The sequence below is a fragment of the Poecilia mexicana genome, unplaced genomic scaffold, assembly GCF_051168715.1.
Source record: "Poecilia mexicana isolate PSO_F unplaced genomic scaffold, ASM5116871v1 scaffold_4, whole genome shotgun sequence".
Taxonomy (NCBI): domain Eukaryota; kingdom Metazoa; phylum Chordata; class Actinopteri; order Cyprinodontiformes; family Poeciliidae; genus Poecilia; species Poecilia mexicana.
Window position 1 is genome coordinate 12,137,475 of NW_028263373.1, and position 27,926 is coordinate 12,165,400.

At 40.3% G+C, this 27,926-nt stretch overlaps 1 protein-coding gene across 3 annotated transcripts; it reads left to right on the forward strand.

Moving 5' to 3' along the window:
- The first annotated feature begins 1,457 nt into the window (after nt 1-1,457).
- Nucleotides 1,458-12,012, forward strand: safb (scaffold attachment factor B). 3 transcript variants are annotated; one of them, XM_088004973.1, is made up of 20 exons: nt 1,458-1,757; nt 2,008-2,098; nt 2,476-2,537; nt 2,635-2,646; nt 2,689-2,901; nt 3,891-3,924; nt 4,746-5,097; nt 5,421-5,637; nt 7,023-7,172; nt 7,784-7,857; nt 8,019-8,065; nt 8,164-8,249; nt 8,404-8,546; nt 8,639-8,732; nt 8,843-9,036; nt 9,123-9,249; nt 9,466-9,530; nt 9,611-9,669; nt 10,501-10,555; nt 10,667-12,012. In XM_088004973.1, the coding sequence occupies exons 1-20, from the start codon at nt 1,605-1,607 to the stop codon at nt 10,782-10,784; spliced, it is 2,346 nt and encodes a 781-aa protein (XP_087861099.1). In that variant the 5' UTR covers nt 1,458-1,604; the 3' UTR covers nt 10,785-12,012. The 3 variants fall into 3 exon arrangements, with proteins under 3 accessions (XP_087861099.1, XP_087861098.1, XP_014863561.2); XM_015008075.2 differs by having other exon boundaries at nt 1,460-1,757; nt 2,635-2,901; nt 5,421-5,464; nt 5,549-5,637; XM_088004972.1 differs by having other exon boundaries at nt 1,459-1,757; nt 2,635-2,901.
- The last annotated feature ends 15,914 nt before the right edge of the window (nt 12,013-27,926 follow it).

Below are 27,926 nucleotides of genomic sequence, written 5' to 3' on the forward strand. Positions count from 1 at the left end.
TTGTACTTCCCCTCTTTTGTTATAAGCCTGTTCTTATTTGTATGATACTACACTGAATACACTGAGTTAAAGATCAAATTAAACAATTAAAATGTAGTATGACTTCATCTGGTTTGGTCAGTTTAGCATCATTTTACAAGCTTCTTATGCATTTGGACTGGATGTGATGTTGTTGCATACCCTTTTCAATTACAAAACCAGGATAATAATGCATACAATAATGCACATAAAATAATTCAGTGCTATTACCAATGCATACCAACTGGGAGTTATTGGAAAGAAGAGAAGCCGAAAGAGCTTATTATTTTAGTTAGCTGGTTGGCAATAAACTTTCTGGTTGCATTATCGCCACCTGCTGATATTGTTTATGGCTCAAAATGTCTTTTATACTACATTATCATATTATATTAATTAACTTTGTTTCCCAAAAAAATAATTACAATTTGTATATTTTTTACTATCTAAATTTCCTTATAGTATTCTTATTAAATTAAATGCTTCTTTATTTCTTCTAAATTCCTCCATTAATCTCCTTTCTATCTCATCTTCTACAAACTAATATAACATGTTTCATTGTTTCATTTTCTCCACAGTATCCTGTGTAATGTTGCTGTATTCTAAAAGGTGAACTGTAGTTGAGTGCAGTATGTCCAAATCTTAATCTTACTAAAAGTTTCCCCTCTCTTCTTTTTCTCTTTTCTACTCTCTTTTGAATCCTATCCTTTGTTATCTTCATCCCATTCTTCCATTTTTCTTTCTGCCACAATTTTTGCTTAATTATACTTTTTGCTTCTGATTTGCTTATATTTACTGTAAAACTGACTTGCCCTGTTGTTGTCTTCTTTGCTTCTCTATCTGCTGTTTTGTATTTTCTTTAATGATAGATGTATCTTTTGTCACGCTTGTATTAAAAGGTGAAACTGTTTCAGTAGCATGCAGAGCTCCTCTAATGAGCTAATATTGAGCAGGAAGACATTTGGCCCTTGAGGAATGAGGTTTGAGACCCCTGGTTTAGCGAAGCCACGGGTCTGCAACTTGCAGGAATCTTATGATCTTTCTTCTCTTACTGATTTTGGTTAAAAATGATAAAGAAAAAAAACAGTTAAAAAAATAGATAAATTTATTTGTTTGTTTGTTTTTTTCACTGAGTAACTGCATGAATTGTAAACAATACGAAAAGTGCCACAAATATATATTTTAGATCTGTTTTTCTTAGGTTGAAAACTATGTTTCTTATAATTTTCCACAAATATCAACAGAAGAAAAATATATGTCTCCACTTTTTGCAAAAGTGTATTTTTTTATTTAAAAAACTTAACATTGTAAATAAAATTGAGTCATTTGCCGCTCTAAATGAGTTTTATTTAGGTGGAAGAAGAAGAATATCTGGACCGTATTCTTGTCTGACTACTCAGACTCCCAGACGGGCTTCCCGCAACAGTTCAGAATTACGCATGCGCATTGACGTCATCTCGGCTCCAGTCGTTCGCCATTTTGCTCTCGGTTTTGCAAGTCCGGTGCTTCCATTTGTGAGGCAGCGCTAAGAAAAATACATTTATTTTGAGGGCTGTTTAAAGGGTTTATAAATATTTTCGGGCAGAACTATGGCAAACCCGTCCGGTGACGTGGATATGCCGGAGGGCGCAGAGGTCCGTAAGCTGTCGGAGCTGCGAGTCATCGACCTAAAGGCCGAGCTCAAGAAACGAAACCTCGACACAACTGGCGTAAAGAGTGTGCTGTCGGAGCGCCTCAAAAGGGTAAGCTTCTGTCCTGTTCAACGAAACTGTAGCGCAGTGTTATGAAGGCAATGCTATGCAAAACGCACTCAGTATTTGACTCCGTATTTCTGTTAGTTTTTCAAGTGCATTTTTCGAAGCTCAATCTTAACGGAAAGCTATCACCTCTAGCTTGCTGGGCTAGCTGGGCAGATCTCGAGAGTCTGCAAATGTATTATTATTATTATAGAGTCACACTGCTAATCTGTTTTACTTTATCATTCACAAACAGGCAATTGAGGAAGAAGGGGGAGACCCAGATCAGATTGTCCTCATTCCGGACTCGAACCCTAAAAAATCGACACCCAAGCGTACCGCCAAAGGTAAGGCAACTGCTGGAAGCGTAACTAGCTAACGTCATTCAACTGGTTGGATAAATCAGGCCTGCAGCTGGTGATTTACTGAGGGAATATTTGCTGTCAGCCACCCTGCACACTTTGTATTTTGTATTTCCCCATTAGGTGATGCGGAATATTTTTATCTCCATGTAATGATACTGTTTTTTCCCCACAAACAATCTGGCAGACATGTAGAGTGTTAAAAATTGTTCCAAAAACCTTAATATATATATATATATTTTACCTTGTTATAAAATACAATTTAGTCTTAGAATTTGCAGATGGTGTACTGTTTTATTTTGTTTAATAGCTAACTGTACCACCATCTCATGTCTGTGTGAAAAAACACATTTCCTCCCCAGATTCCCGGCAAGACGAGGAAGCAGAAGAAGTTCCTTTTGAGGAGGATTCGCGTGATGGACAAGTAAGTTTATTTTTGAAAAGTAATTGTTTTTTACTCGAGTTAAAATGCTGCTCTTATTGCAGAAATAGTGGGATTGATTTTTATATGTCCTTTTCAGGAAGACTTTCTGGACCACGAGAACATGCAGGACGACCACGAGAACATGCAGGACGACCACGAGAACATGCAGGACGACCACGAGAACATGCAGGACATGGACATCCTTGACATGAATGTTCTGGATGAGACTGAGAACGAAAGCGGGATGCCAACAGGGGACCCTATGGACGATGAAGGAAATTACGATAGAGACGACGAGGCGTTGCTGGAGGATGAAAACGACTTCACTGAGTTTGGGTCAGGACAAGAGCCTCAAGGTCCAGAGGTAAGATGATACGATTATCAGCTTAACTTACAAAGACTTTTAATCAAAACGGCTCAGATTTCACTTCTCATATTTATCAGTTGGGTAAAAGGGATGAAGTTCTAGTAAATTAAGTTAGAAGCATAAGATCTGCCACTGTAGTTTTACAACTGTGTGGATAATTGTGCAGGAAAGAGAACTGAATAGGAAAAACTGTTTGTTTTCAGGCTGTTCTTTACTCAATTTCTTTTAAGATAAAAATCAAAATTTCTTGAAAGCGCAAAGATTTTTGGTAACACTTTATTTGAAGGGGTTTGCATAAGACTGACATGACACTGTCATGAACATAAAGAAGTCTTTATGAATGTTTATGACAGTTATCATGAAGTGTCATTTGGTAAATAATGACACTTTTAATGCAAAGTTACGCTAAAAGTTGCATTGAAAGTCCATTAATAGTGCCAACTTTGCATAATTTTGTAAATTATGATAATTTAATGCAAAGTTGGCATTTTTAATGGACTTTCAATGCAACTTTTAGAGCAACTTTGCATTAAAAGTGTCATTATTTACCGAATGACTCTTCATGAAAATTGTCATAAACATTCATAAAGACTTCTTGATGTTCATGAGAGATATTATGTCATGTTTATGACAGTGTCATGTCAGTCTTCAAATCCCCTACATACCCCTTCAAATAAAGTGTTACCGAATTTTATTGTTAATTATATTCACACGTCTTCCTCTGTTTTTCATAGACCACATCAGAAGTGATACGTCCTAAAATTTGTCCAGTATAGATTGTAAAGAACGCAAGGAAACATTTTTTGTGTGTGTGTGTGTATTGAAAAACATTTCCAGAATATTATACCAACCTCTGGAAAAATGTAACGCATTTAATATAGGAACGTTTTGAAGATGTTGAAGAACCTGGTTTAACGTCCATCTAAAAGTTCTGAAAAGACGTTAAAGTGACCACCGCCTCATCAGTCTGTTTTGGTTTCTTCCAGAATCCAGATGACGGCGCTGAAGAAGGACTGACAGGTACTGAAGCAGAAGGTCTACCAAGGGGCCATTTTAGTGTCAAGTTTGGATTTGCAAACAGATTAGTTACAACCAGAAGGAGAGACTGGAAGCCCAAAGGAAATTGCTGACTTTGCGCCAGAGGTTTGTTAACCTATTGAAATAAAAATCATCACTGCTTGAGAAGGACAGATTATTTGTTTTGATTTGTTCAAACAGCTGTGGTTAACAGTCTTACGCACTTGGTCAGCAATTGCATTTTCCTTATGGTGAGGGCCGACTGAGCCTTTGCAGCTGCTTGTAGTGTTTCTAGGTTTGCCACATGAAGACTAAGATGAAGAAGATCCCATAAGATTTGTGTGATTCATAAATGATCTGGACGAATCGACTCAAGTTGATCTGAAGTTCTGTTGAGAAAAAAAAAACGTGGATCCCTGGATGCGCCTTGTTGGAAGAAGACGGATCTGCAGCGAGCCTTGGCTGCTGCTGCACAGCTGGTTTTGTGGCTCTCATCAGCGCTGAACACGATCTGTGTGTGTTGGATCAGGTGACTAGTGCTGGGAGGTTCTCCTCGAGAGACGAACCAAAGTGTTTGCCGCACCTTAGTTGATTGGTCGTTCTGCAGCCTTTGGGGTCTCTTCCAGTCTCTTTGTTAGGTTAGGGTCTTCTTCGTTTTAATACTTCATTTTAAGAGCGCAGCCAGGTGGCCATGAGTTTCGTAATCCAGGCCTTGCCAGTTCCTCGTTAAGCATTGATGTGTTTCAGAAGTGATTAAACTCTGTGCCATTCTATTCCTGTTAAATCCGTAGAAAATAACAAAGTAGCCGGGTCTTGTTTATCAGAGCCACTAAAAGAAGACCAGGACCAGAGCCCCGAAGAAGAGCAAGCCGCCGGAGGGGAAGATGGCGTGTCCAACGCTGGTGCCAAGGCCAGCAGCGCTGCATCTGCCGATGGGGATGACGCCAAAGAGACCGGGGATGTGAATACTGTCCCAGAAGAGACACTTGACTCTGAAAACAAAAACTCACAGGCTGTTAGTGTAAGCGAACAGGGCGGCTCGGGTGAATCTGTTGATTCAGAAAAGGGGTCTAAGAAGGGTGAGAAGGACGAGAAGACTGTGGATAAGGCTGCCGCGGATTCAACCTCAGCACTGAAAGAGTCCTCTTCAGTAGAGGGCGATGATCAGAACAAGAGGTTTGTTGCTTTCTGTCTACTAGAAACCAAAATGGCTATCTCTGTTGCATTGGCCCTTTTGTGATTTCAAAAATTTGGATGCTCTTTGGAGGTAAAAAAAAGAAACATTTCCTGCGGCGTTGTGATGATTTTGTCATTCCCTGCACTCACCTGTCTCGCTTTACTATTTAATGAGTAATGAATGTGAGAGTGTATTGTCATTTATTCACCATTAAATCACTTTACTGAAACATGAACGCTTAATAACAAAAGTGTAAATATGTCAGGAGTTCCGGTACGCTCTGTTATTTTTGTTTATTCACATTTTTTTCCTTTCTTTCTAGCTCTGAAGAAAAAGACGGCAAGACGGAGACAAAGGATGAAAAAGGTGAAGGATTGTTTTTTCTCTCTCTCCCTGTCATCCAAGTCTTTAGCGTACATAAGCTCACTTATCTTTTATCTGTCGTTGCAGCGAGCAGTAGCAGAAATCTGTGGGTCAGTGGTCTCTCTTCCACCAGCAGAGCGACTGATCTAAAGGCACTATTCAGCAAACACGGCAAGGTGAGTGTAGCAATGCGAAGACATGCTAAATTAATTCAGGGCCAAAAATCAGGGATATTACTAAATCAATCTAAAGGATGAACTCACTTCCTTCCCTTTGAGCAATCTCTTAGACATTGAGTGAAGAATCCGGAGAATTCTGCATATTTATAGACTTCATTTATAATTGGCAATTCAGTTAAAAAGGAAGTGTATTTGAGAGGGTTATCATAACAGAATCATTCGTTACATTTAATTATCAAGCACTAACTAACTTGGCAAACAAATCTAAAGATGAACAATGCAAATTAATTTGCGAACCTCTGTATAAGTTGAAAATGTAAACTGCAATAAATGTTTAAATACTTATTACCTAAACTGTTCAAATCCTAAAGCACTGAGTTCTTATTCCTACTTAAATTAAAAGGGAGAAAGGTGGAAAATGGAAGATTAGTCCTCGAAACCAACTTTAAACCATCAGCTTTCAGCAACAGAACCGACACAATAGAACAGGAAGAAATGTCGTACTTAACCAGATTTTAGCACTCACAGAATCGCCTCTAGTCTTTCCTGTTATGGTTACCACCAACTTTTAGTATTTGACTTTTTGCTCTAACAGGGGTTTGGTCTGCGTACGGCAGGGTGCTCATGAGGCTGCGAGGTGAATTATCTCTCCTTATACAGGCTTTGTGGATGTCAAAGGGTTCCTCACTTTGGATCACATCAGAATCAAGTGACTAAAGAGAAAATCTTTCCTTAGTAGGTTTATATGTTTAGGCTACTAAAGCTTCAGTGTGTATGAAGAAAAACTGAACCGAAATCTTGCAACAGATTCTGCAATTACTCTTCAGTCTGCCTGAGGCAGTCAGGTGAGTCTCACAACTTAACTCCTCGGAAAAAATGTGCTTCTGGGAGAGGAGTCATCCTCGCAGACTGTTCGGCCAATCAAAACTAGACTGGGGCATAAAGTGAGAGCTGTCATATTAAGTAATGAAATATAAAAGTATTTCCCTGTTTCTCAGAGTCTCAGACTTCTTTGTTCTGAAATGTTTAATTGAATCACTTCAGCCAATGATATCCATCTTGTGACAGAGACTGTATTCACATTCAACCCTTTTAAACGTGCTCCCATTCTGTCAAACAGGTACAAGTCTAATGTTTACACATTAAACAAATGTTGGAAATTATGGCTATTTATGAATTATTTTACAGCTCTGGTTTTCTGAATAAATATTACTATATAAACATGAAAATCCATCAACAACCATTCAGACAAAACATTTTAAGGAAAACAACCAGTAAAGTTTGCACTCTACACTTGAATTTTGTCCATCCTACATTAGTTGAAATGTAACTAAACTAAAACTTGTAATTGTTTGTTGTTGGTCTTATTGTCTTCCATGCAGGTTGTTGGCGTAAAGGTGGTGACCAATGCTAAGAGCCCGGGGGCTCGGTGCTTCGGCTTTGTCACCATGTCTACCTCAGACGAGGCCACCATCTGCATCAGTCACCTTCACAGGACCGAGCTGCACGGCAAGATGATCTTTGTGGAGCGGGTAAGAATACGAATGTCACGTTTATCGTTCACAGAAATAGTAGTGGAGACAGCTGCACGTTTCAGTACGGGTTTGAATTTGTACAACAGAAACAAATTTAACACTCTAAACTCCTCCTTAGTAACACGCAAACCAATCTCTCTGAAGACGTTCTGATAGTCTTTGTATAATTTGTTTAATGGTTACATTAGAATGAAATGTAGCCGTTAAACTCCTGTTTATTTGAACTAAACAGTGTCCTATTGACAGCATCTCAAATAAAGGTTAAAAAATGTTTCAAGTATTTTTCTTCAACTTCATGGATGATACCCAGAAACAGGCCATACCTGTGTACCTGTAAACATCAATAAAATGTTTATATCAACTGTTGACATGGGGATAAATGTTGCATATTATATTCATCGTTTATCTCCACTAGATGTTGTACTGTGCAGGCTCAGATGCCCCAAGGGAGTTTCCCTCTTCTCATACGTTGCTGGGAGCTATATGAATATTCACTATGTGACTGTGTTTTAATCAGAATATTTATTATTTTAGGTCAAATCAGTAGAAAGTACTCTTAAGCAAAGAAAAGACTTCTTTATTTAAGAACTTATATTTTCTCATTTTAGGCTAAAAATGAGCCTGCCGGAAAAAAGCCGGCTGACAAGGCTGCCAGCGACAGGAGGCACTCGACTGACTCCAAGTAAGAATACAAAATTCATTTGGTGTGCTAACTTCGCCTTGAATGTTTGTTTAAAAGGTGCTTTACCAATTATTCATCTTGTAAAAAATTAAGAATGAGTTACAGAAAACTGAAGTCAAGCATGAGGTTGATGCTGAAAATGATTTCATTTATTTGTCTAGGTCTGAAAAGGATGACAAACCGGAAGGAGAGGGCAAAGATGACAAAGGTGATTTTTTTTTTTTTTTTAACTTCAATACAAATTAATCAAATTTAAATAAAAAGTCACTTAGCATCTAAAGTTTAGCAATTTGTTTTTATTCACAGATCAAAATGAGAGGACTGTAGTCATGGACAAGTCTAAGGGAGAGCCTGTTGTCAGCGTCAAGACCAAAAGCAAAAGCAGGGAGAGGGTAAGAAAATCCCTCAGCTGCTTCACTTTGAAAGATATTTAAACTCTGGATCTCTTTTTCCTCTACCATTTTGAAAATGTCTTGTTATGAAGTTCATGGTGTACAGATATGATGACTTTTTATTTTTAACGCTTCTCACGTCGCGTTTCTTTAGAGTTCTAAGAGCCGGAGTCGTGCCTCTTCCAGCAAAGAGAGAAAAGACATCCTGACGTTTGCCCAAATCAAGGCGCAGAGAAAGAGGGAGAAACAGAAGCAGCGAGAGAGGGAGATGAGGGAGGCTGAAAGATTCAGATTCAAGTAAGGATAAGTAAAAAATAAAAATAAGAGCTTTATTTAGCTTGAACATCATTGGGGGTACGAGGTTAAATTTATTTCCATTTCATCTACAGTGATCGCAATCGTGACAACCCGTCAGAGCGCGAGCGAATCCGAATGTTCAGAGAAAGAGAGGAAAGGATGATGAATAACCGGCGCTGGCTGGAGGTCCGATCAGAGTAACAATTTTACAAAATATCCTTACATCTTAATCGTACTTCACCTCATAATGAAATCCTAAAAACCCGTTTGTTGATGGGGGACGTTTGTGTCGTCAGGTGGAGAAGCAGCGGCTGGAGGCAGACCGGATGGAGCGCCAGTTCCTGGAGCGGGAAAGGATGCGGATCGAGTACGAGCGGCGGCGCGAGCAGGAGAGGATAATGAGGGAGCGCGAGGAGCTGAGGAGGCAGCAGGAGCAGCTGCGCTTTGAACAGGACAGACGGCCCGTAAAGAGGCCGTACGACATGGACAGGTAGACAGCACAGTGACCGTCCGGAGCGGGATCTGTGTCAACAAAATGAGATACATCTCACAGTAGTCACTTCTTTTTTTTTCCAGAAAAGACGACTGGCCTGACAAGCGCATGGCTATGGATGACCGTTTCGGCCGCTCAGACTTCGGTCGCCAGGATCGCTACCAGGACTTCGACCACAGAGACCGTGGCCGTTTCCAAGACGACGGACAGGTGAGATGACTGAGATCCTCATCTTGTAGTAAAAACAGGAGAAAACGAGGTTCAGAGGGTCTGATCACAACGTTTCTTTCATTCTGAATCTTTTAAGCTCACAGCAGTGCTGTGAACACCTAACTAGAAAATGAACAGCTTTCTTTAAAACAGCTTAGTTTGGTTTGAAGAAATGCACGGGGAAATGCAAGGCGATAACTTGTGTGTCTTGTGCAGCACTTCTCAGACAGACACGGCAGAGATTCGTGGGGCGGAGGCTACGACAAGCGCATGAACCCAAGGTGAGCAGCACTTGGATTTGACCCCAGCTTCTGGTTAAGCTCCGATCTGCTGTTCACCAGGTCAATTCTCTTTCTTTCAGGGACGGTGGCCGCGACTGGGACTCTGGCCGAAAGATGGATGGAGACAGACCGTGGCAAGGTAGCAGCTGGTGAACTTGTATATCTTGCATACCCTGAAACTGAACATGATGTAAAATAAGTGGCTGCATTTTCAATACCTTGAAAACTTAAACAAAAATAAAAAAAGAAACGACCCATTTCATTCATGTTAATTCTGTTTGAGCTCTTCGTTGTTGCAGTTAAGCTACAACTGGTTGTTCTAGCACATGAAGACTCACATTGTGTCTTTAACTGTATATTTAGTCATTGTCCTACTGGAAATTAAAAACTTCAATCTCTTGCAGACGCTCTTAGATTCTCATTATGTATTTAGCTCAGTCTATCAGGCTCTGACCAGCTTCCATGTTCGTGCAAAGGAAAAGCAAATCCCACTGCATGATTCTGTCAATGAAATATTAGTGTTCATTGTTTTCTGCCTCCAGCAGAATTTAGCCTCTTCTGCAGAAAGTAATGTTTGCTCTGTCACATCGTTTTCTTTAAAAATAGTCTATGGACTAATGAGTTGAACCTTGTTATACATAAAGAAAAGAAAATGTATCCAACAGTTCAGAGGAGAAGCAGGAACTAAATTCTTAATTAATGACTTAGACATTTAATTTGTCAATATTAAAGTGGCCACGTAGTTAATATATTTGTAATTGTAGCTAAATAATTAACAATATATGTTATACAGGCTTTTTAATCTATTTACCTGCAGACAGTCTAGTAATGTAACAAAAGGATGCTAGCTTCTGTTCTTGCATGACAATGTTAAAAATGGTAAAGGCTGTGAATACTTCCACTGGTTCTGGTAGTTTTACTATGTTGGACCAAAACGTCTGATGATGGTTGTTTGCTCTCCTGAACCCAGGTAGAGATGGTGGCATTCCAGGCCAGAGCCACATGCCACGTGGAGGAATGGCAGGGTGAGCAGATCATGAGCTTTTACTCCATATATTAAGTTCGTCTGCTCGTCTGCAGCCCAGAGGCTTGGAAGGTTCCAGGACGTAGTCATGTGTGTGTCTCGTGTGTTGCAGTCGTGGAGGTTACATGAACACAGGAACGTCTCAGTCTCTGTCTGGAGCTCTGAACAGACAGAACCAGATGATGCAGGGCGGCGGCATCCAGGGAGGAGCTTTCGGTCGACGCTACTGACTCCCATGATGTTGTACAGTTTTTGAATGGTCTTTTTTTTTTTTTTTTTTTTTTTTTTCATGGATGTCACAACATTTTTATTTTATTTTATTTTTTTGCCATACATTTTAATGATTTTTCCTGCTAGGTTTGTTTTAATTGGTAGTGATCTTCTCTGTAGTTGTCAGTTGTACAAATTGACCATTTTCATTGTGAATCCACCCCGACTGTAATAAATTCAGATGCTTATAACACCTGGATTTCATGGACCTAACCTCAGCACCAGTGTCCTCCCTGTTTTTGTTTGTTCAAGGTTTTATTATTTTTAATCAATAGAAGTTTCTCTTTATGAAACAGGAACTTTTTTTTTACTTTGAATCTAGGAAATACAGGTTTATATGAGGAGTTTTAAGTGTCACAATTCATTAAACTGTACTTGTTGGCTTTTTCCACCATTTACAAGTGGAATTTATGCTGAATTATGAATAAAAAATGTTAAGTCAGGATTGTCTTGACTTTGTAATGCTTGGGTATTACCGTTTCTCATTGAAGAGTGTTTTAAAATTGAATCGGCTCAGAAAGGCTGATGTCTTGTTAAATTTACAGGGTGGAAAAAGTAAAAACATTTTCATCATTTTAGTAGTGCTTGTCTTGAAAATAAAATTCTCCCAGGTTTGGTTGAGAGAAACAATAACGTTTGGTTAATAGCATTTGATTCCAAATCTTCACTTTATAGTCTCTAACTCAACTCAGGCACAGGTTTTGTTTTTGTTGAAGAAAAGATGAATTTGCTAGACTCAGTATCTGGCCTTTTGAATTACTGAAGTGCATCAGACTGAAGCGGATGTGTTATAACTGTAAGGACTATTGTTTTATTGCAGCTCTGCTACAGCAACACGTTATTTATTTCCCTATTAGAAATACATTTTCTACCAGAAACCGGGATTGGTCTGTGTCAATGTTGAACTGTAAGTAAAATGTGTGCAAATCAATTAGCATTACATTTAACCCAGCCTTCTGAATTTTGTCATAAACAAAGTGGTTTATAAATTAGCTTTTTGAAGTTAATGTATGACGATGTTAACCTCTGGTCTCAGTTATTCATGTTGAGCGCTGGCTTTGTAATGACATCCAGATAGAGTTGTTTCACAATTTACAAACACAAATGGGATCAAACCTTATTTAGTCATTTGTATAACTTCCTCTAAATTCCTATTTTGAAATAAAAATGGAAAATTCATCAACAAAAGTTTGAAATGTCACCTACGCCCAACTTCAGGCTTTCCATGTCAATTGAAATGCTATGTTATGGTGAAATTTCTCAAAAATGGATGTACCAGCTGTGAAAAGCTTTTACTGTTACAAAAGTCTTTAACCTGCTGCGTGGCTTTTTCAGTCATTTGAACCACATCACACACTTTTCATTGTTTGAATCCACAAAGTATTGAGATAATAGGACTTGATCAATAAACAACTCTATTAATAAATGATTAGATGTGTCACAAACAATTTAAAACTGGACACAAATACCTGTATGATTCATTAATTCTATGGTTTATGTAAAAGTCCGCTGATTAAAAATATAGTATTTTTAATTAAAAACCTGTATATATTCTTCAACTGTACAGCTAAATGTTTCAAAGTTGTCTGTTTTTATTTAATTCACTTTTTATGTCAACCCTACTTATTAAAGCAGACAGTGTTAAATCATGGACATTATAGTTGTTCTAAAATTGACTTGTGCAGATCAACCAATCAGAAGGTGTTCATGAAACACAAGAGTGACAAACTGAGTTATTTCATGGTTCAGTGCAGCAGAGAAAATATTAATTTGACACTAAAATAATCCTTAATGTTTTTAGCGAATAAACTTAACCATGTCATTCAGAAATAAACTTAAATAAACTGAAATAGTTCAATATTTATCTGACAAATCGAAACAATTAAATAAATATAGGCAAGGACTTATTTATGTATTCACTGAAGAAGTAAAGCAAATGTTTTTCTTTCTATTTTATATTTATTTTCCATAAAAATCTCCTGTTTGACTTCCTATTTCCACCACTAGAGAGCAGTGTCTGACCATAAATATATCCCCCAACCAAGCATATATTTGTAGGAATCACCTGATGTAAATATATTGGAGAAGCTGAATCTCCAATATATTTGGAGGATTCAAATATATGCCTGTTTATGCCTAAACCAGGCATGCTGTTATGCCTAAACCAGCATCATTTCATGGGTTCGACGTGTCTGACTCTAAAACGCCAGTCTGGCTGCAACTGTCCTGCAGAAAAGGAGGAGAAATGAGTTGGGGGGGCAGGGAGGGGGCTCACTGGGCATGTTATGAAGATGACAAAGTGTTAGTTTTTAGAAGCAGGGCTTTGACTGACCACTCCTCAACTACAAATAATCCACCAGATGTAGGAGGGTCAACATGACAAGCACCGCTGGGAGAAGAAAAACACCAGCTAGAATGGCTGCAGATTCCTCAGAGGTACAAGACAGAAATTTGCGTCCATCCATTGAGCCAAGCTGAGGTCAGAGCAAAGACCTCAGCTTGGCTGATCATCAGGGTCGGCTCCTCGCTGTGAAACCTCATTTTCTCAGATTCCTGCTGTCTTCAACATGATTGTGTTTATTTTTCTCTGATGTGTTTTCTGATTCGGTGGGGTGGGGGGCAGCTAATTTTTCTGCAGCTGCAAAAATACAACTTGCATGGTTTCCAATTAATTAATTAAGAATAATCAGCTGTAGTGACTCATGTCTCATGGTTTATTTTTGTTTTGTGTTTTCATTGGTCTAGTTTAATTGTTCTGGGCCATCAAGGCACACATGGATTTAATAACAATGTTTGTGTTTCATTAAAACCAAACTGATATGGGAACGTTAATAATTGATTCCCTTCAAGAGACGCACCAAAAACATAAAGCCTAATTTGGTCATGATTTCCTGTTGCTCACTTCTAATTATACCACTTTTACTCTGTGCAATGGGTTAATCTGCAACAGTAGTGGGAAGCTGATACGAGTCATCCAAAAAGCCAGATATTTGTTGCAACACACACACACACACACACACACACACACACACACACACACACACACACACACACACACACACACACACACACACACACATATATATATATATAAATAAAATATTTGATGCTGGCATGCCCAATCTGAAATCTTCAGCAGCTGTATGCGAGGATTGATATCATTATGCCAATCAGATTTTCTGAAGCAGTTCGGATGGATCTCAGCAGTTTCCCACTGCATGTGGGCAGCAGAATCTGCTGAAATGTGATCTGATGCCCTAAATGTTACTCTAGTGTGATCCACCGCAGGAGGATCCGCCCGGAGCTTCCTCACCAGCAGAACCACAACAAAGCTGAGACAACATCCTTCCAACACAGGCAGAGGTCAGAGGAGCGGCGGCGCTCCCGCGTTTAGCTGTAAAGACTTTGGTCCTCTGGCTCCTCACTGTACACGAAAGAAGGGAAAATACATTTAGCTAAAATGTAGCGCGGCCTTTGACTCACCCAGTCGGAGATGCACATTCATCATGACAGCATCAACTGCATGTGGTCTGCGTGGGATGGAGTGAAAAATCTGAGTTCGCTTCTTCACCCTAAACCACATGGAAATAATTTCTAAACAAATTTACATTTAGCTTTTTCTTTTTTTTAAGGTTTTTTTTTTTCATTTGCAGCTGTGACATGTATTTTCCCATTGAAGAATAAATAAAGTTGGGCTGTGAGTTTTTATTTGACACTCACTGATCTGGGTTTTGATTTCAAATCTAAAATCTTAAAAGATTCAACGTACCGTTAAGCAGATTCTGATTTCAGTTTTGCCAAATTTCTGTTATTAGTAAGGAAGGTTTTATTAACATCTAAAAACAAAGGCAAAATGCTAAAGGGTTGATATTTTTGCTGCGTGTTTAGCATCTCATATCATACACTAATATGGTAAGCGTCACAAACGGCAGGCCTAAAGAGTTTTTATAGTTGTCCTAACCCTAAGATTTCCAAATCAAGCATGTTCCATGAGAGACAGCGGTGGAAATGAACAGCCTAAAGGCCTACACAGAAATTAGGTTCTTTTCTCACAATTGTAATGTTTTCTGGGAGTTTATAAGTGAAGCTGAAATTGGATCTTCATCACACAGGATAAAAAAAGTAGCTCCTTACATACTGAAAAAATATTGTTGGATTTTTGAGTTTGAGAACTTTAAACTGTTTGAATCCTTAAAACAAGAAATTCATCAGTTACTAGATGAGCACACAGCAGTTTTTTTCTTTTACAAGCAAATAATCTCATTTTAGTAGTTCTTGTGGGAACCCTGCGGCAGACTGCCAGAGTGGCACGAGAAGGATAAACCTCCTGCTGTGAGAATAAGACAGCGAACTTCAGACTAAGTGGCTCATTGGATTCTTTTGAGATTCAAACCTGCTGTTTCCACAGCTGAGGAAGAGGAGCTGTTGGCATGACCGAAACCAAGAAAAATGGCGCAAAGGATTTATAAGTAAACGAATCAATTTCAAATCACTCATCATGAATAAATCCGATGTTCTCGAGACAATTGTTCGCAGACTTTGGAGTCGTCTCATCCGACCTGCGGGCGATGCTCGGGTGAAGAGAGATCCGGCTCTGTCAGCTGATCACTGCCTGATGGTGAGTTGGCTCTGATGATGGAGGAGGGTGCCGGTCGGACCTGGCAGGCCTGATATCCGTCTTTAACTGGAACAGTTCACAGTTGAATGCGAAGCAGCCGGAATGGCCACCTCTGGAAAAAGAAAAAAAAAAAAAAAAAGCCCCGTGGAAGAGTTTCTCCAGTCATCCCTGCTGAACAAAACAAAACACAAAACTTTGTTTTGACTTTACTAACTAATTGTAAGAATTTTTTTTCCCCATCCTCCTCCTAACTGGTACCTTTGTTTTCAGGAGATCCTTTAGATTATTTATAATCTCTTCACAACTTATGACTATCTAAAAGATGCAGTTGCACACCTTTTTTATTTTTTGTTATCTTTGATCTAAAATGTTGTTTTCCACTCGAATTGTTCAAAGTATTTGTCTAAATATATGTGTAAAATAGTTTTTTTTTTGCCTCATTTTGTTACTGGTGTGTCTAGTTTTGAGATCTGCATCCTTTTGAAACGTTATAGTTTATTTGGTTAATTTCAAGAGGTGACTTTAAGTTTTTGAGTGATTTATGCTGAGCTATTCTTAACGGCCTTTATAGTTTATTTTTTCATCCAGCGTTAATTGATTTGAATGTTTTTGTTTTTTTCTTGTTGGTTGTTGTTTATCTCTACACAGATGTTTCCTTTCTGCCTACCTGTTCCCACCCTTGATTGCTCGGTTGTCTTCCTGGCATGTGTCTGCAAACCCATTGTTTTTACGTGTGCTTTTTTTATTGTCCATATTGCACCCAAAGAATGATCCACAGTGAGAGCTGATTCCTGGGATTTCTGATGTCCTCTATAAACTATTCAGCCATCGTCACATCCTGAGATCTGAAGCTGTGTGCGCTGATCATGTCTATGGATGTAAATGCAGGGGTGAAAGTAAGAGGGTACTGTCGGGTACTGCGTACCCCTAAAAGATTTAGCGTGGGTACGCAGTACCTGCAAGAGAGAGGAGCGGCTGTCTGCTGTAAAAAAAATCAGTGGGTTCACTGTGCAGCCACTAATCAGCCGTGACTGATTAGTTTTTCAAGAACAATCTAAAACACGACTTAATCAGTTAGTAAATAACTTTTTTTCCCCATTTCATATTGTTTATGAAATGCTTTACTAGAGCAGCGGCCCATTAAGTCGATCACGGAAGGTTTTGAGTCGATCTCGGCACTGGGTGACAAACTGAACGCCGCCAGGATTCTGAGACCAGGACGTCCTCCGATTCCTTATCAAAACGTTCATAACTTTATTAAAGAACAACAACAACAACAACAACAAAAAATCAGCAAAACGTGCTCAAATTAATGACCCAACAACAATAACAATCTCAGTGATTAGTGTTTCAACAAGGTGTTGCGCAATTCTGTGCGTTTCGGTTCCATTACCAAAAAAAACTAGCAGAGCAGGAGTTTAAAATTAACTAATCAACCACCGCTGTGTTCAGAATTTAAAACTATTTTCACCCCTGATCGTAACGGACTGAATGTTATGTTTTTAACGTAATCTCTGGTCGGCTTGTGGAGCGCAGGCGGTTGCCATGGCAACGGGTGTGCTTAAATGACAGAGAGAGTAAAAAGGTGCAAGTGGTTTTGAGTTGATCACCTATTCAGTTATTTTACCTTTGTTTACCTTTGTCTTGGACATTCAATAAAAGACAAAACTTGGGACTACCATATTTTCCACACTATAAGGCGCACCAGATTATAAGGCGCATAGAATAGACACTATAGTTAGGGTTGCCACCCATCCTATATGGCAGGGGTCCCCAAACTTTTTCCTGTGAGGGCCACATAACTTTTCCTTTCTCTGGTGGGGGGCCGGAGTCAGTTTGTAACAGAAAAAGTGTGACATTTGCAGGAGTGCCTAAATGTAAAAATATATTGTTTTCTAGAAAGCATAATCAAATAATATTCTCTGAGTTCTTCACAGAAAAAAATCCAGTAAGGATTATAGTCTGTATTTTCCAAACTATGAGTCACAACCCCAAAGTTTTTTTTTTTTTTTTTTTTTTTTAATAAACAGGTAAACATACACATATAAGCCGCAGATATCTCTGCCGCTCCGGGTTTTCCACAACTATGCAGCAGCAGCAGAGGGGGGCGGACACCCAAAATTTGAGTCATAACAGGTCAATTGAATATCACATTTGTTAGGGTTGAAAAAGAAAAAGTTGCCAAGATTAGATTTAACAGAACTGATTATGGTAGTTTTCAAACGGTAACTGTAACAGTAAAAGTGCTGATCCTTCGTGTGTCTGCCACTAGCATGTGCTAAATCAGTGGTCCCCAATCTTTTTATTACCGCGGACCGGTCAAGACTTGGAAATTTTGTTGCACCCTGGGGGTTGGGGGATGAACAATCAGATAAGGCTTCTGCATATTGGTGTTCCCACTAAATCCTGAATATGCCCTATTTGGGTTGTCTTGGCTCTTTTATCGCAGCCTGTGGGGGTTTTCCCTGACTGGGAACGAGAATACAACCTGTTGAATGTGACAGGTAGCCACAGAAAGCGCGGTGACGTAAGAACAGAGGGGAATCCCAAACAGCTGACATAACACGCAACTGAGGGTCCGGTGGATATCGGAGATATGTGGAAATGTTTATTATTATATATAAAGGTCATTATTATGTTTATTCAGTTAAAAATGTTAACTATGAAAAAATACGAATCAGTTCGTGTTGCTACCCAGCCAGCATGCCTAGGTGGGCCCCATGTGGGGAAAAGGAGGGCAGACCATATGGGTTTGTCCGCGGCTTCCACGATGGCCCCACATGGGTTTGCCCGTGTAGGGCCAGAGCCCACATGGGCCCTACATGGGCCCAATTTAGAGAGACCAATTAACCTGACAGTCATGTTTTGGACTATGGGAGGAAGCTGGAGAACCCAGAGAGAACCCACCATGTACAGGGAGAACATGCAAACTCCATGCAGAAAGAATCGAACCCAGAACCTTCTTGCTGCAAGGCAACAGCTCTACCAACTGTGCAGCCCGTTTTATATATATATATATATATATATATATATATATATATATATATATATATATATATATATATATATATATATATATATATATATATATATATATATATATATATATATATATATTCCTTTATTTTTATATTTATTTTTTTATTTCTTAATATGTCAGATATATATTTAGTATTTTATTTATATATTTATTATTTTATTTTATTTCTTATGATGTCGGCGATATATAATTTTATTTTATTTATATTTTTATCATTTTATTCATATATGTCGGATATATATTTATTCTTTTATTCATATATTTATGTTTTTATTTCTTATGTCGGTTTTGGTTCTCCATATGTGTCTAGTTGTAGATATCTATCTATCTATCTATCTATCTATCTATCTATCTATCTATCTATCTATCTATCTATCTATCTATCTATCTATCTATCTATCTATCTATCTATCTATCTATCTATCTATCTATCTATCTATCTATCTATCGACACACACACATATATACACATATAATACATACATATACACAAACACATACACACACCCACGCACACACAAATATCTCTCTCTCTCTCTCTCTCTCTCTCTCTCTCTCTCTCTCTCTCTATATATATATATATATATATATATATATATATATATATATATATATATATATATATATATATATATATATATATATATATATATATATATCAGGACTCAGGAGCAGCAGTGTCCCGCTGCTCCTGAGTCTGCTCCGTCTCCAGAGTCTCCCGCTGCTCCTCCGCCGTCTCCAGAGTCTCCCGCTGCTCCTCCGCCGTCTCCAGAGTCTCCTGCTGCTCCTCCGCCGTCTCCAGAGTCTCCTGCTGCTCCTCCGCCGTCTCCAGAGTCTCCTGCTGCTCCTCCGCCTCCCTGTGCTCTGTCCGAGGTTCCGCTTCCCAGTGTTAACCCCAGTGCTCCCCCCAACAGGAGACTGGGCCTTTTGGGCCCAGTCTGCTGCTGGGGGACTGGGTCCCCTGCACCGGGGCCGCCCGCCAGACCCACATCCACGGGTCCACCTCTACCTACTGGATCATTTCAGTGGAGATTTCAGACTGTGGCAGGAAGCCGGAGTGCCTGGAGAGAAACCTGCAAACAGGAAACCTGTCAAATCTTTTTATCCTTTTGTCCTATAAATTTAAATCAGACACGTTTGGTCCCAGTCACATTTCTCCAGCCTCAAAATGGTTACTAATTAGGCCTTCTAGGATGTTTTTCTTCTTCGAATTATAATATTTTTAGCTCCTCTCCAAAGGCACCTTTATCACCTTCTAGAGGAGGGGCTGGAGAAACTGTAACCTCTGGTGTCTGATCATTTCTTCTCATAAATGTAAATGAAACCGTTTTTGGACATGTCTTCACTGCAGTCACTGTCTGCAGTGAAGACATGCTCGTTGTCTGCCTTTACGGTTCGTTCTCCTTTCATTAAATAGCAGTAGAAGTCTGTTAGCTTTGGATCCCCACAGATGACGGAGGACAGGTGGTACGTCTCCATCCCACATTCTGCAGGCACATCGATGGTCTGAGTGACTTTTGTTTGGTACTCCCTGGTAAACCTGTGCAGAAAAAACACCAGCACCTGGTTATTGGCCAGACAGTGTTTTTTCTGCCAGGGTGACCCGCAGCCTGAACAACGGCGTTCGCATGCCACATCCAACCAGTATTCAAGCAGTATAGATATACTGGTTGAAAATAATATCGGTGGAAGGGCAATCAGGGCGCCGTTGTTCAGGAGCCTGAGGGAAGTGGCTCCACAGTTAGAGCAAGAGTCGTTGTCGTACAACTCTCTCTCTGTGTCGCCGCCAAACGAATCCAGCCAGACCAGCACAGACTCCAGCAAACTTTTGATGTCGTAGTCCTTTCCCACGCCAGATGGCAGCTTCTTCTCCCTCAGCTCCATCAGAACTGGGGAAAGGTCTTTCTGACAAAAATGCTTGCCGGGCTGACGGACAGCTGAAACCATGAGACTTCCACAGCAGGGGATGGACGATGCCTCCAGAAAAACCCTTTCCTGAGCGAGACACCGCTTGGTGACGTTCAGGTTTAGGATGCTCTGGAAAGCAGCGTTCACCCAGCTGTTCTGGAGCTCATCGGAGAACTTGAAGAAGTTCACCTCAGCTTGTCCTTGTCCTGCAGATGTCCTCCCTACATCTGGCAGATCCGAGCCAACGCTAGCTGCTGAATTATCTTCAGGAGAACAGGAAACATCGACAGCTACGGAAATCTTTACATTTAGAGGTGGTTTGTTGGACAAATGAGCAACACTGTTATCTGGGGAGCTTTGTATTTCAAAGGACCCTGAGAAAGTGCCCTTCAGAGGACTCTTCTGTAAGGAAAGCGATGGGACCAGCGAAACCAAAGCTTTGGCTGTGAGATCAGCCGCAGACATATCTTCCCCAGCCAGGTCAGATTTTTCTGCGACTGTTGTCTCACCCTCACGGTGTACTGTCGTCTCCGAACAAACCTCCCCAGCCGGGTCGGTTTGTCCAGAGACAGTACTGTCATCCTCTGTACTGTTTTGTACAGAGGACGAGATGGAGTCCGAGGTCCCAACGTCCAAAGCCTTTTCAGAACAATCCTCCCCAGCCGGGTCGGTTTGGTCTTTGTATCTGGATGGAAATCCTTTCCAAAACAGATCGTCTTCTTCATCCTGATCGTATTCTTTGTTGCCATCCTTCCCAGGAAAGAAACGATCGCACACTTTCTTCATCCCAGTAGTCACAGCATATCCAATGCCCCAACCAACCGGGAATATCAGGGGAACAAGCGCCGTCGCAAAACTAAACATTGCTGCTCTACACAAATCTGAAACTCCAAGAAATGTCTGGATCCTGACTGATGCTTAGAGATTCCAGGATTCAAGCATTAGAACTTCTTTGATCTACTGTGATGTACATCTATGACCTCATCAGTGAGCTCACTGGACTTCTGGCGCAACGTCTTGCTTCTGATTGTTGCTATGGGAATGATCAGATCAGTTCTGCATGACTCAAGCTGACATAAATACTTAAATAAAATGTTATACTTTTTATTTATTTAACATGGAGAGATTAATAGATTTGTATATGATTTAATTTTTGCTTTTGTGGTTCTCCGTACCTGCTGTGGTATAAATGTTCTGAAGCCTTTTATCCACTATTATTTTTAATTACTATTAATTCATGAGGATTATTCATGTATTAATCATTGCACAGTGCTAGGAACAGTCTGTAACTTATTATATTTATTTTTATTAATTTTCGCAGACAATTTAATGCTGTGACTATTTTACCAAACATAAGAAACAAAAGCAGAAGAGCGATCCAGGCACGTACTTATAGATTCTTTTATTGAGGTCCAGAACCCAGAAGTTCTTGGCTTGTGTCATTCAGGAGCCTTGGGGATAAAAGTGCTTCATGATTGTATTTCAAAGGCAGATTTCAAGAACAACTCGGGCAAGAGTTTGGGTCGGGTGCTATTCTGGGATGTAGATGTGTGTAGGAATCCCCACGATGTCAGTAACACAGAGTAGCATGCCTTTTAAACTCTTCAAAGGAACTGTAACAGTGGTGTCCAAACGTTTTGTAATAATGTCCAAAATTGTCAGGTTAAAACTATTTTTTGGAGGGAGGAGCGTAATTTCCAAAAACCACGAAAAATATATTATGACCTGTTTTACCTGCTCAGGAATAAACTAAGCATACAATGATTAAGTAGAATGTTATTTTTCTGTAGGAAAGGGATGTGTAAATTGTTGTTGATCCAAAATGTTAAAATTATTTTGCATGTTTGCCTTATTAAATGAAATGCATCCCAAGAATTAAAAAAACAGCGAAAACTGAAAACTGCCTCACTGATAAGAGCAGGATTTGCACCCATTCTTTGGGCCTTGCTTGGTGGATTTACTCAAGTGTAATAAGTTAGTTACAAGCAGATTTGGATGCACACCAAAATTTGCTTTGAGTAAAAATCCCTGGATAAATATAGTCCTTTTCTTCCAAGAATATAAGGAAAATGTACAAATCATGCTTATTAAAAGAGAAAAAATGATGTTTTATACCTAAAATTTTCTATCATAAGATGATTTTGATTTGCAGGTTTTATTTTCTACTCTAAGTATTTTTCTGAACAAACCAACCTGTGCTGGAAGGCCCGGACACAAAATCAGTCCCAGGGTCACACATGGATTACCCTGAACTTTAAGAACATGTCACTCTTGACTGAGTAAAAAAATCAAATGAGCAGCTTATGTAAAATTTCAACTCAGATAAGATGAGTTTCCACATAGCTGATCAGGCCTGTCAGAGGTCCTTGTGTGTAATCTCAGCCCTCCACCGCCGCCGCCTCCCGGACGCTGGCATCCTCTGGAGCAAATGAAACCAGAGTGTTTACGAAACGTCCTCTTGTCCCTCCAGTTGTGACATCAGAAGTAGCTTGAGAAACTCTGGTTTCTCAGGGCTGCATGCATGCATGCACAGCTGCGTGCATTGATGAAATATGGGCAGTGGTCAGGCTGCACATCCAGATGGTCTGCCCACACAAGTGCTAAAATGCTTGTACAATCGATATGTATGCAACCGTGCAAGAGTGTGTTACACGTATCTGTGTACTGGTCACAGTGGGTAAAGGACAGAGGGAGCTCTGTGTGTCCTGAGAGAGATATTGCCTGCAGATGTTTGAACAACATACATGCAGCCAGAAACATGTACATTACGCTGTGTGTTTGCTCATAAAACCAGTTATTTGCATACGCCGTGTAAACTGACATTTTTTTTTCGTCACTTGTCTGACATTAAATCAGTGTCTTTTAGTTAAGATTACTAAAAGAGATTTATTTTGCTTGAAGCCTGATGGGATTGGGATGACTCTATACGTTTTCTTGGTTCATATTCAGAAGTCTACATAAAGTTACTGCGCCTTTAGGTCAAATGTGCCAAACTAAAAGCCTGCAGCTCACATCTTGGACAGCTCAGTCAAATCAAATTGTTTTTATTTGTATAGTGCCAAATTACTTCAATGTTCAATATTATTTTGTTTTTAGAAGTACTCATCGAATGGAGAGGAGGGCATAATATTTCTGCAGTTTGGTAACAGGTGGTTTCATCAAAACATTTTGCCATGTCACTGGGAGGCTTTGAGGACATTTGTGATGTTTATGTGGTCCGAAATGAAAACGAGTTTGGCACCACCGCTTTCGATAAATCAGGAAACCCAGATCATGACGACGACGACGACGATGATGTTGATGATGTCCTAGCTTTGTAAGCTTCTGATAATTCACAGCATTTTAGTGATCTGGAGGAAGACCCATGGATGTTTTATTTAAGCAAAGCTTTCTCTACTTTTCTGTTCAATTATGCTACATAAATAGTTTTACTAATTTGCTCTACTTTGTCAAAATACATTGAAATTTGTGGCTATATCATAACATTTGTGTGTGTCGATGTCAGTTTCAACATGCTTCAAGCATAGCTGTGTGTGTGTGTGTGTGTGTTTCTTTTTCTCTGTTTAGTTTGGACATTTACCAAACAGTTTTTCTGTGTGTGTATATGTCTGAGCTGTTTCCCGTGTCCTGTGAGCCGTTTTTCCACCTGAAAATTTGGTTTATTTACTGCAAAGTGTTGACAAGGGAGATCATAAAAAAAAGAAGGAAAGTGACTCTGAAGCATTCAATCAACCCATGCACTCCCACTAAACTTCATGCAACAAGTAGCTCAGTTGTTAAACTGCTGGCAAAGGGTCTGCTAAAACGTCTTCACACGAGCCGGGAAGAAAAGACTGAAATAAGGCGATGTTCTCTCATAGCCTTTGTTCAGCTTATTTTGCAGCCTTATTGAGTCTTTAGTGAAGGGCTTGTAAACTCCTGCTGTGCTGACGCTCTTTCTTTTCTGTCCCACAGAGGGACTTTTTCTCTCTGAACGAGCCACTGGAAAGAAGGACCGTGTTTGCTGCTAATTGGAGCAAACACTGGAAATGCAACCTTAACACCTCCTCTCTTGAAGGTCTTTTTCGTTTTCTGTTGTGTCCTGGAAGATATGCAGACAGAAATGAAGGTGGAGACACCCAGATAAAGAGGAACGCAGTGTCAAGAGTCCCAACAGGAGAATAAAAACAGAGGATGGCCTTGCACATGCAGCACGGTGTTTTACGTCAAGCACGCAAGTTAGATATCAAATTTTTTTGTGTGTGAATTCACCCCGCTACAATACTGACATGGGCTGACAGATGAAAAATAAAAAAAAAGAGGAAGCGAGTTGGAAGTTTATCTTTTACTGCATGTGGAGGAGAGAGGTTTTGTCATTCAGAAGAAAGCTGGATGGATGGAGTAGCATTTTAAACAGTGACACACTCCATGTGTGACGAAGTAAAAAATCAACCCGCATGGTTCTTAGAAACCCTTTTTTAGTTTCTCCCAGAATCACCTCTTCAAAATAGCTGTTTGCTCCAAGCCTTGGGTGTTTGGCAGCAGGTTTGTCAACACAGGTTCACGAGGTTTACATCTCACATTAAAAACGTATAACTTAACTACGTTGTCACAAAGACTTCAGCCGCACCTGCAGCTTCACCTACAGAGCTCGCGTGTCTCCAGGGAGCATTTTGACATCCTGTAAACACATGGAAACCCTGCAGGCATGAGAGAGGCAACAAAGGGACACATGTAAAATATTTATTGCTAATTTAAATATTTGCAACTAGATCTGAAAATCTCGGAACAGAGCCAACACAGTATTTATGGGGTTTGGATGCGCGGCTCGGATCGGGTAAGCAGCAGATTCAGACAGTCAGATTGTGCAGATGGGGTAAATGTGAAACAAATGTGCTCTCTTTGGGTTTGTGAGCATCTCGTGACAAAAGGAGCAACAGGAAAGCAGAGGTAATCTGTGTTTTTTCCCGTCAGGATCCCTTTGATTTCCTTCAAGGAAGAGCAAACTGAGTGATTTGTGACCTTAAAAAAAAAACAAAAAAAAAAAAAAAAAACGAAGCTGTCTTTACAGGCCTCTGAGTCCCTCGCTATCTCTGACCCGCCCGCTTTCACTGTATTTATCTGACACAATTTCTTCTGAGCCACAACAACCTCCCAGCAGCTGAGAAAGGTTTGGGTAAAGTAGCTAAAAAAAAAACAACAACAAAAAAACCCACATCTCTGAACTTCAACATAACTTGGAGGCTGGGTGTGTACCGCAGGATTTCTGCCTAGCCGGTTATCATTGCTGGCCTTTCCCTGAGCAGAGATCGAACCTGGAATCACCAACTAAGGAACGGGCGTTTCTCTTCTGTCTAATTGCTGGGTTGGACCCTCTGCTCGGCCCATAAGCATTACCTTCCCCACAGACACATGCAGACATGCTGCAGTCATTTACAGTAGATGCAGAGAACAGCTAAACGTCGCGTCCCCTGACTCCTCCAGAGCAGCTTGGACCTCTGAGTTCGCATGACTGCTGGTGACTCGGATCAACCTGTGTGAGCTGCTCATTCGACCTCTGATGTATGTCAGTAGAAAACAGGCCCACAGTGACCCCATGACCTGACCGGTCAGAAATGTTTTGCCAACAGAATTGACTCACGCGCTATTAGGCAAGAACACAACACAAATAGCAATTTAGCCAATTAGATTACAGCATTTGGGCATCTCGACGAGGCGAAACTCGTTGAAACTCAAACCGGGTAAAACCGCCCTGTTGATGCCAGATGCCGGAGCAGAAAGGATGCCGTCTCTGAACCAAGAACATGTCGAACCTTGAAGCAGATGGGCTACAGCGGCTGTAGAGCCACTGCTGCCAGACAGCCAGAAACTGATGCAGCTCACAAAGGTTCACGAAGATTACCACCTGGTGTGGAAAACCTCATTTTCAGCTGCATCTTTTGGATGGTAGAGTCGGTATTTGGCATAAAACAACAGGGTAGGATGAATCTATACTGATTTGAACTCAAAGCCTACCTGAGACTTGTTGCTAACTTTATGAACACAGTTTATCTCCCGATGGAAACTTCTGGCAGGATAATGCACCATGTCCCCAAAGCTCCGATAGCGTCAACATGGGTTTTGAATGCCTAAAGTGAAAGAGGCATGGGTTAAAAGCTTTGTGCAGCATGACATGAGGGTGATATTTAGTTTGTAATTGATAGGGTTTGTCACATGTCTGTGTTTCTGCACAACACATTTGACGCATTTCACTTTACTGTCACAGCTAAGAAACATGGCATCTTTCTGTGCAATATCATGAAAGTGCTTCATCTACTTTATATTCCCCATCAGTCTCTGCTTTTCGCTTTCAGGGTGATGTAATGACATAACAGTCAATTTTAAACTCTAAATCTCGTAACTCACACTCGCGTCTTGTTCTGAAGCTGGCTCTGTGAACTGACGGGGCAAAACGCTTGAAGCGCAGGCACCGAGCGTGCATGGTGTCTGTATCCACATCTTGTTTTTATTTCCCGTGACATGATATGAGGAGAGAATGTCCTTCTCGAGAGGTATGAAGGTTTCTTCTGGAAATCCTTTCAGTCTTGGTCAGCCAATAAGAAAGTGGGACTGTGTTCCACACCCACCCGGCTCTCATGTATGTGAGAGATCCTGAATGTATGGACGGATTAGTGGGCCCCAGTCTGAAAGCACACCACCGACAATGCCCCATCCTCTTTACAAAGGGAAAAGACAGACAGTTTTTTTTTTTCTTTTAATCTTATTTTGTTGCTCTCTGCTTCGTCTTCCCTGTAATTTCTGCATTTAGTAAAGGTCATAAGTTGTGCGTTTCAGGTGACACAGTCCTCTCAACATGAAAACGTGATGTTAAACCTTTGCCTCTTGTCAATGTACACAGGAAACATCTGTCTTCCTTCTATAGTGGGTAACAATGCAACTGCGGCGGTGTATGCCATAGAACATGAGGCTCAGGCTAACAGAGCAGCTGCTTGGGCCCCCCCACACTTACAGTGAGGCCCCACAGAGCAGTGGAGCTTTGCCAGTTGGACAGTGAATATTTTCCTCAGTCTGAGAAGACTGCTTCGGATTATAGTGTCCACATTTATAGATTTACAGGGGTGTCAAACTCCAGCACTCAAGGGCCGGTGTCCTGCAGTTTTTAGATGTGCCACAGGTACAAAACACCGGAATCAAATGGCTTAATTGCCTCCTTCTTGTGTAGATAAGTTCTCCAGAGCCTTGCTAATGACCTGATTATTCTATTCAGGTGTGGTGCAGCAGAGAAACATCTAAAAGTTGGAGGACTGCAGTTTGACATGTGGTCTAGCAGATGATTAACAATAAAAGTTTTCTGATGGGTTCATGTTGCATGTCTCCTCATCATGGCTCACAGCTCAAAGCTGATCTGACCAAGCGGGACTCTCAAAACTCCCGATTCACTTCTGTTACACGAAGGAGCTGAAGGAAGTGGAGAAGCTTTCTGCCAGAAAATGTCCATCACTTGTTCTGCTTGGGTTTGGGGACCTCAGAGCTACTGCGGAGGAATGAGTTTTAAAA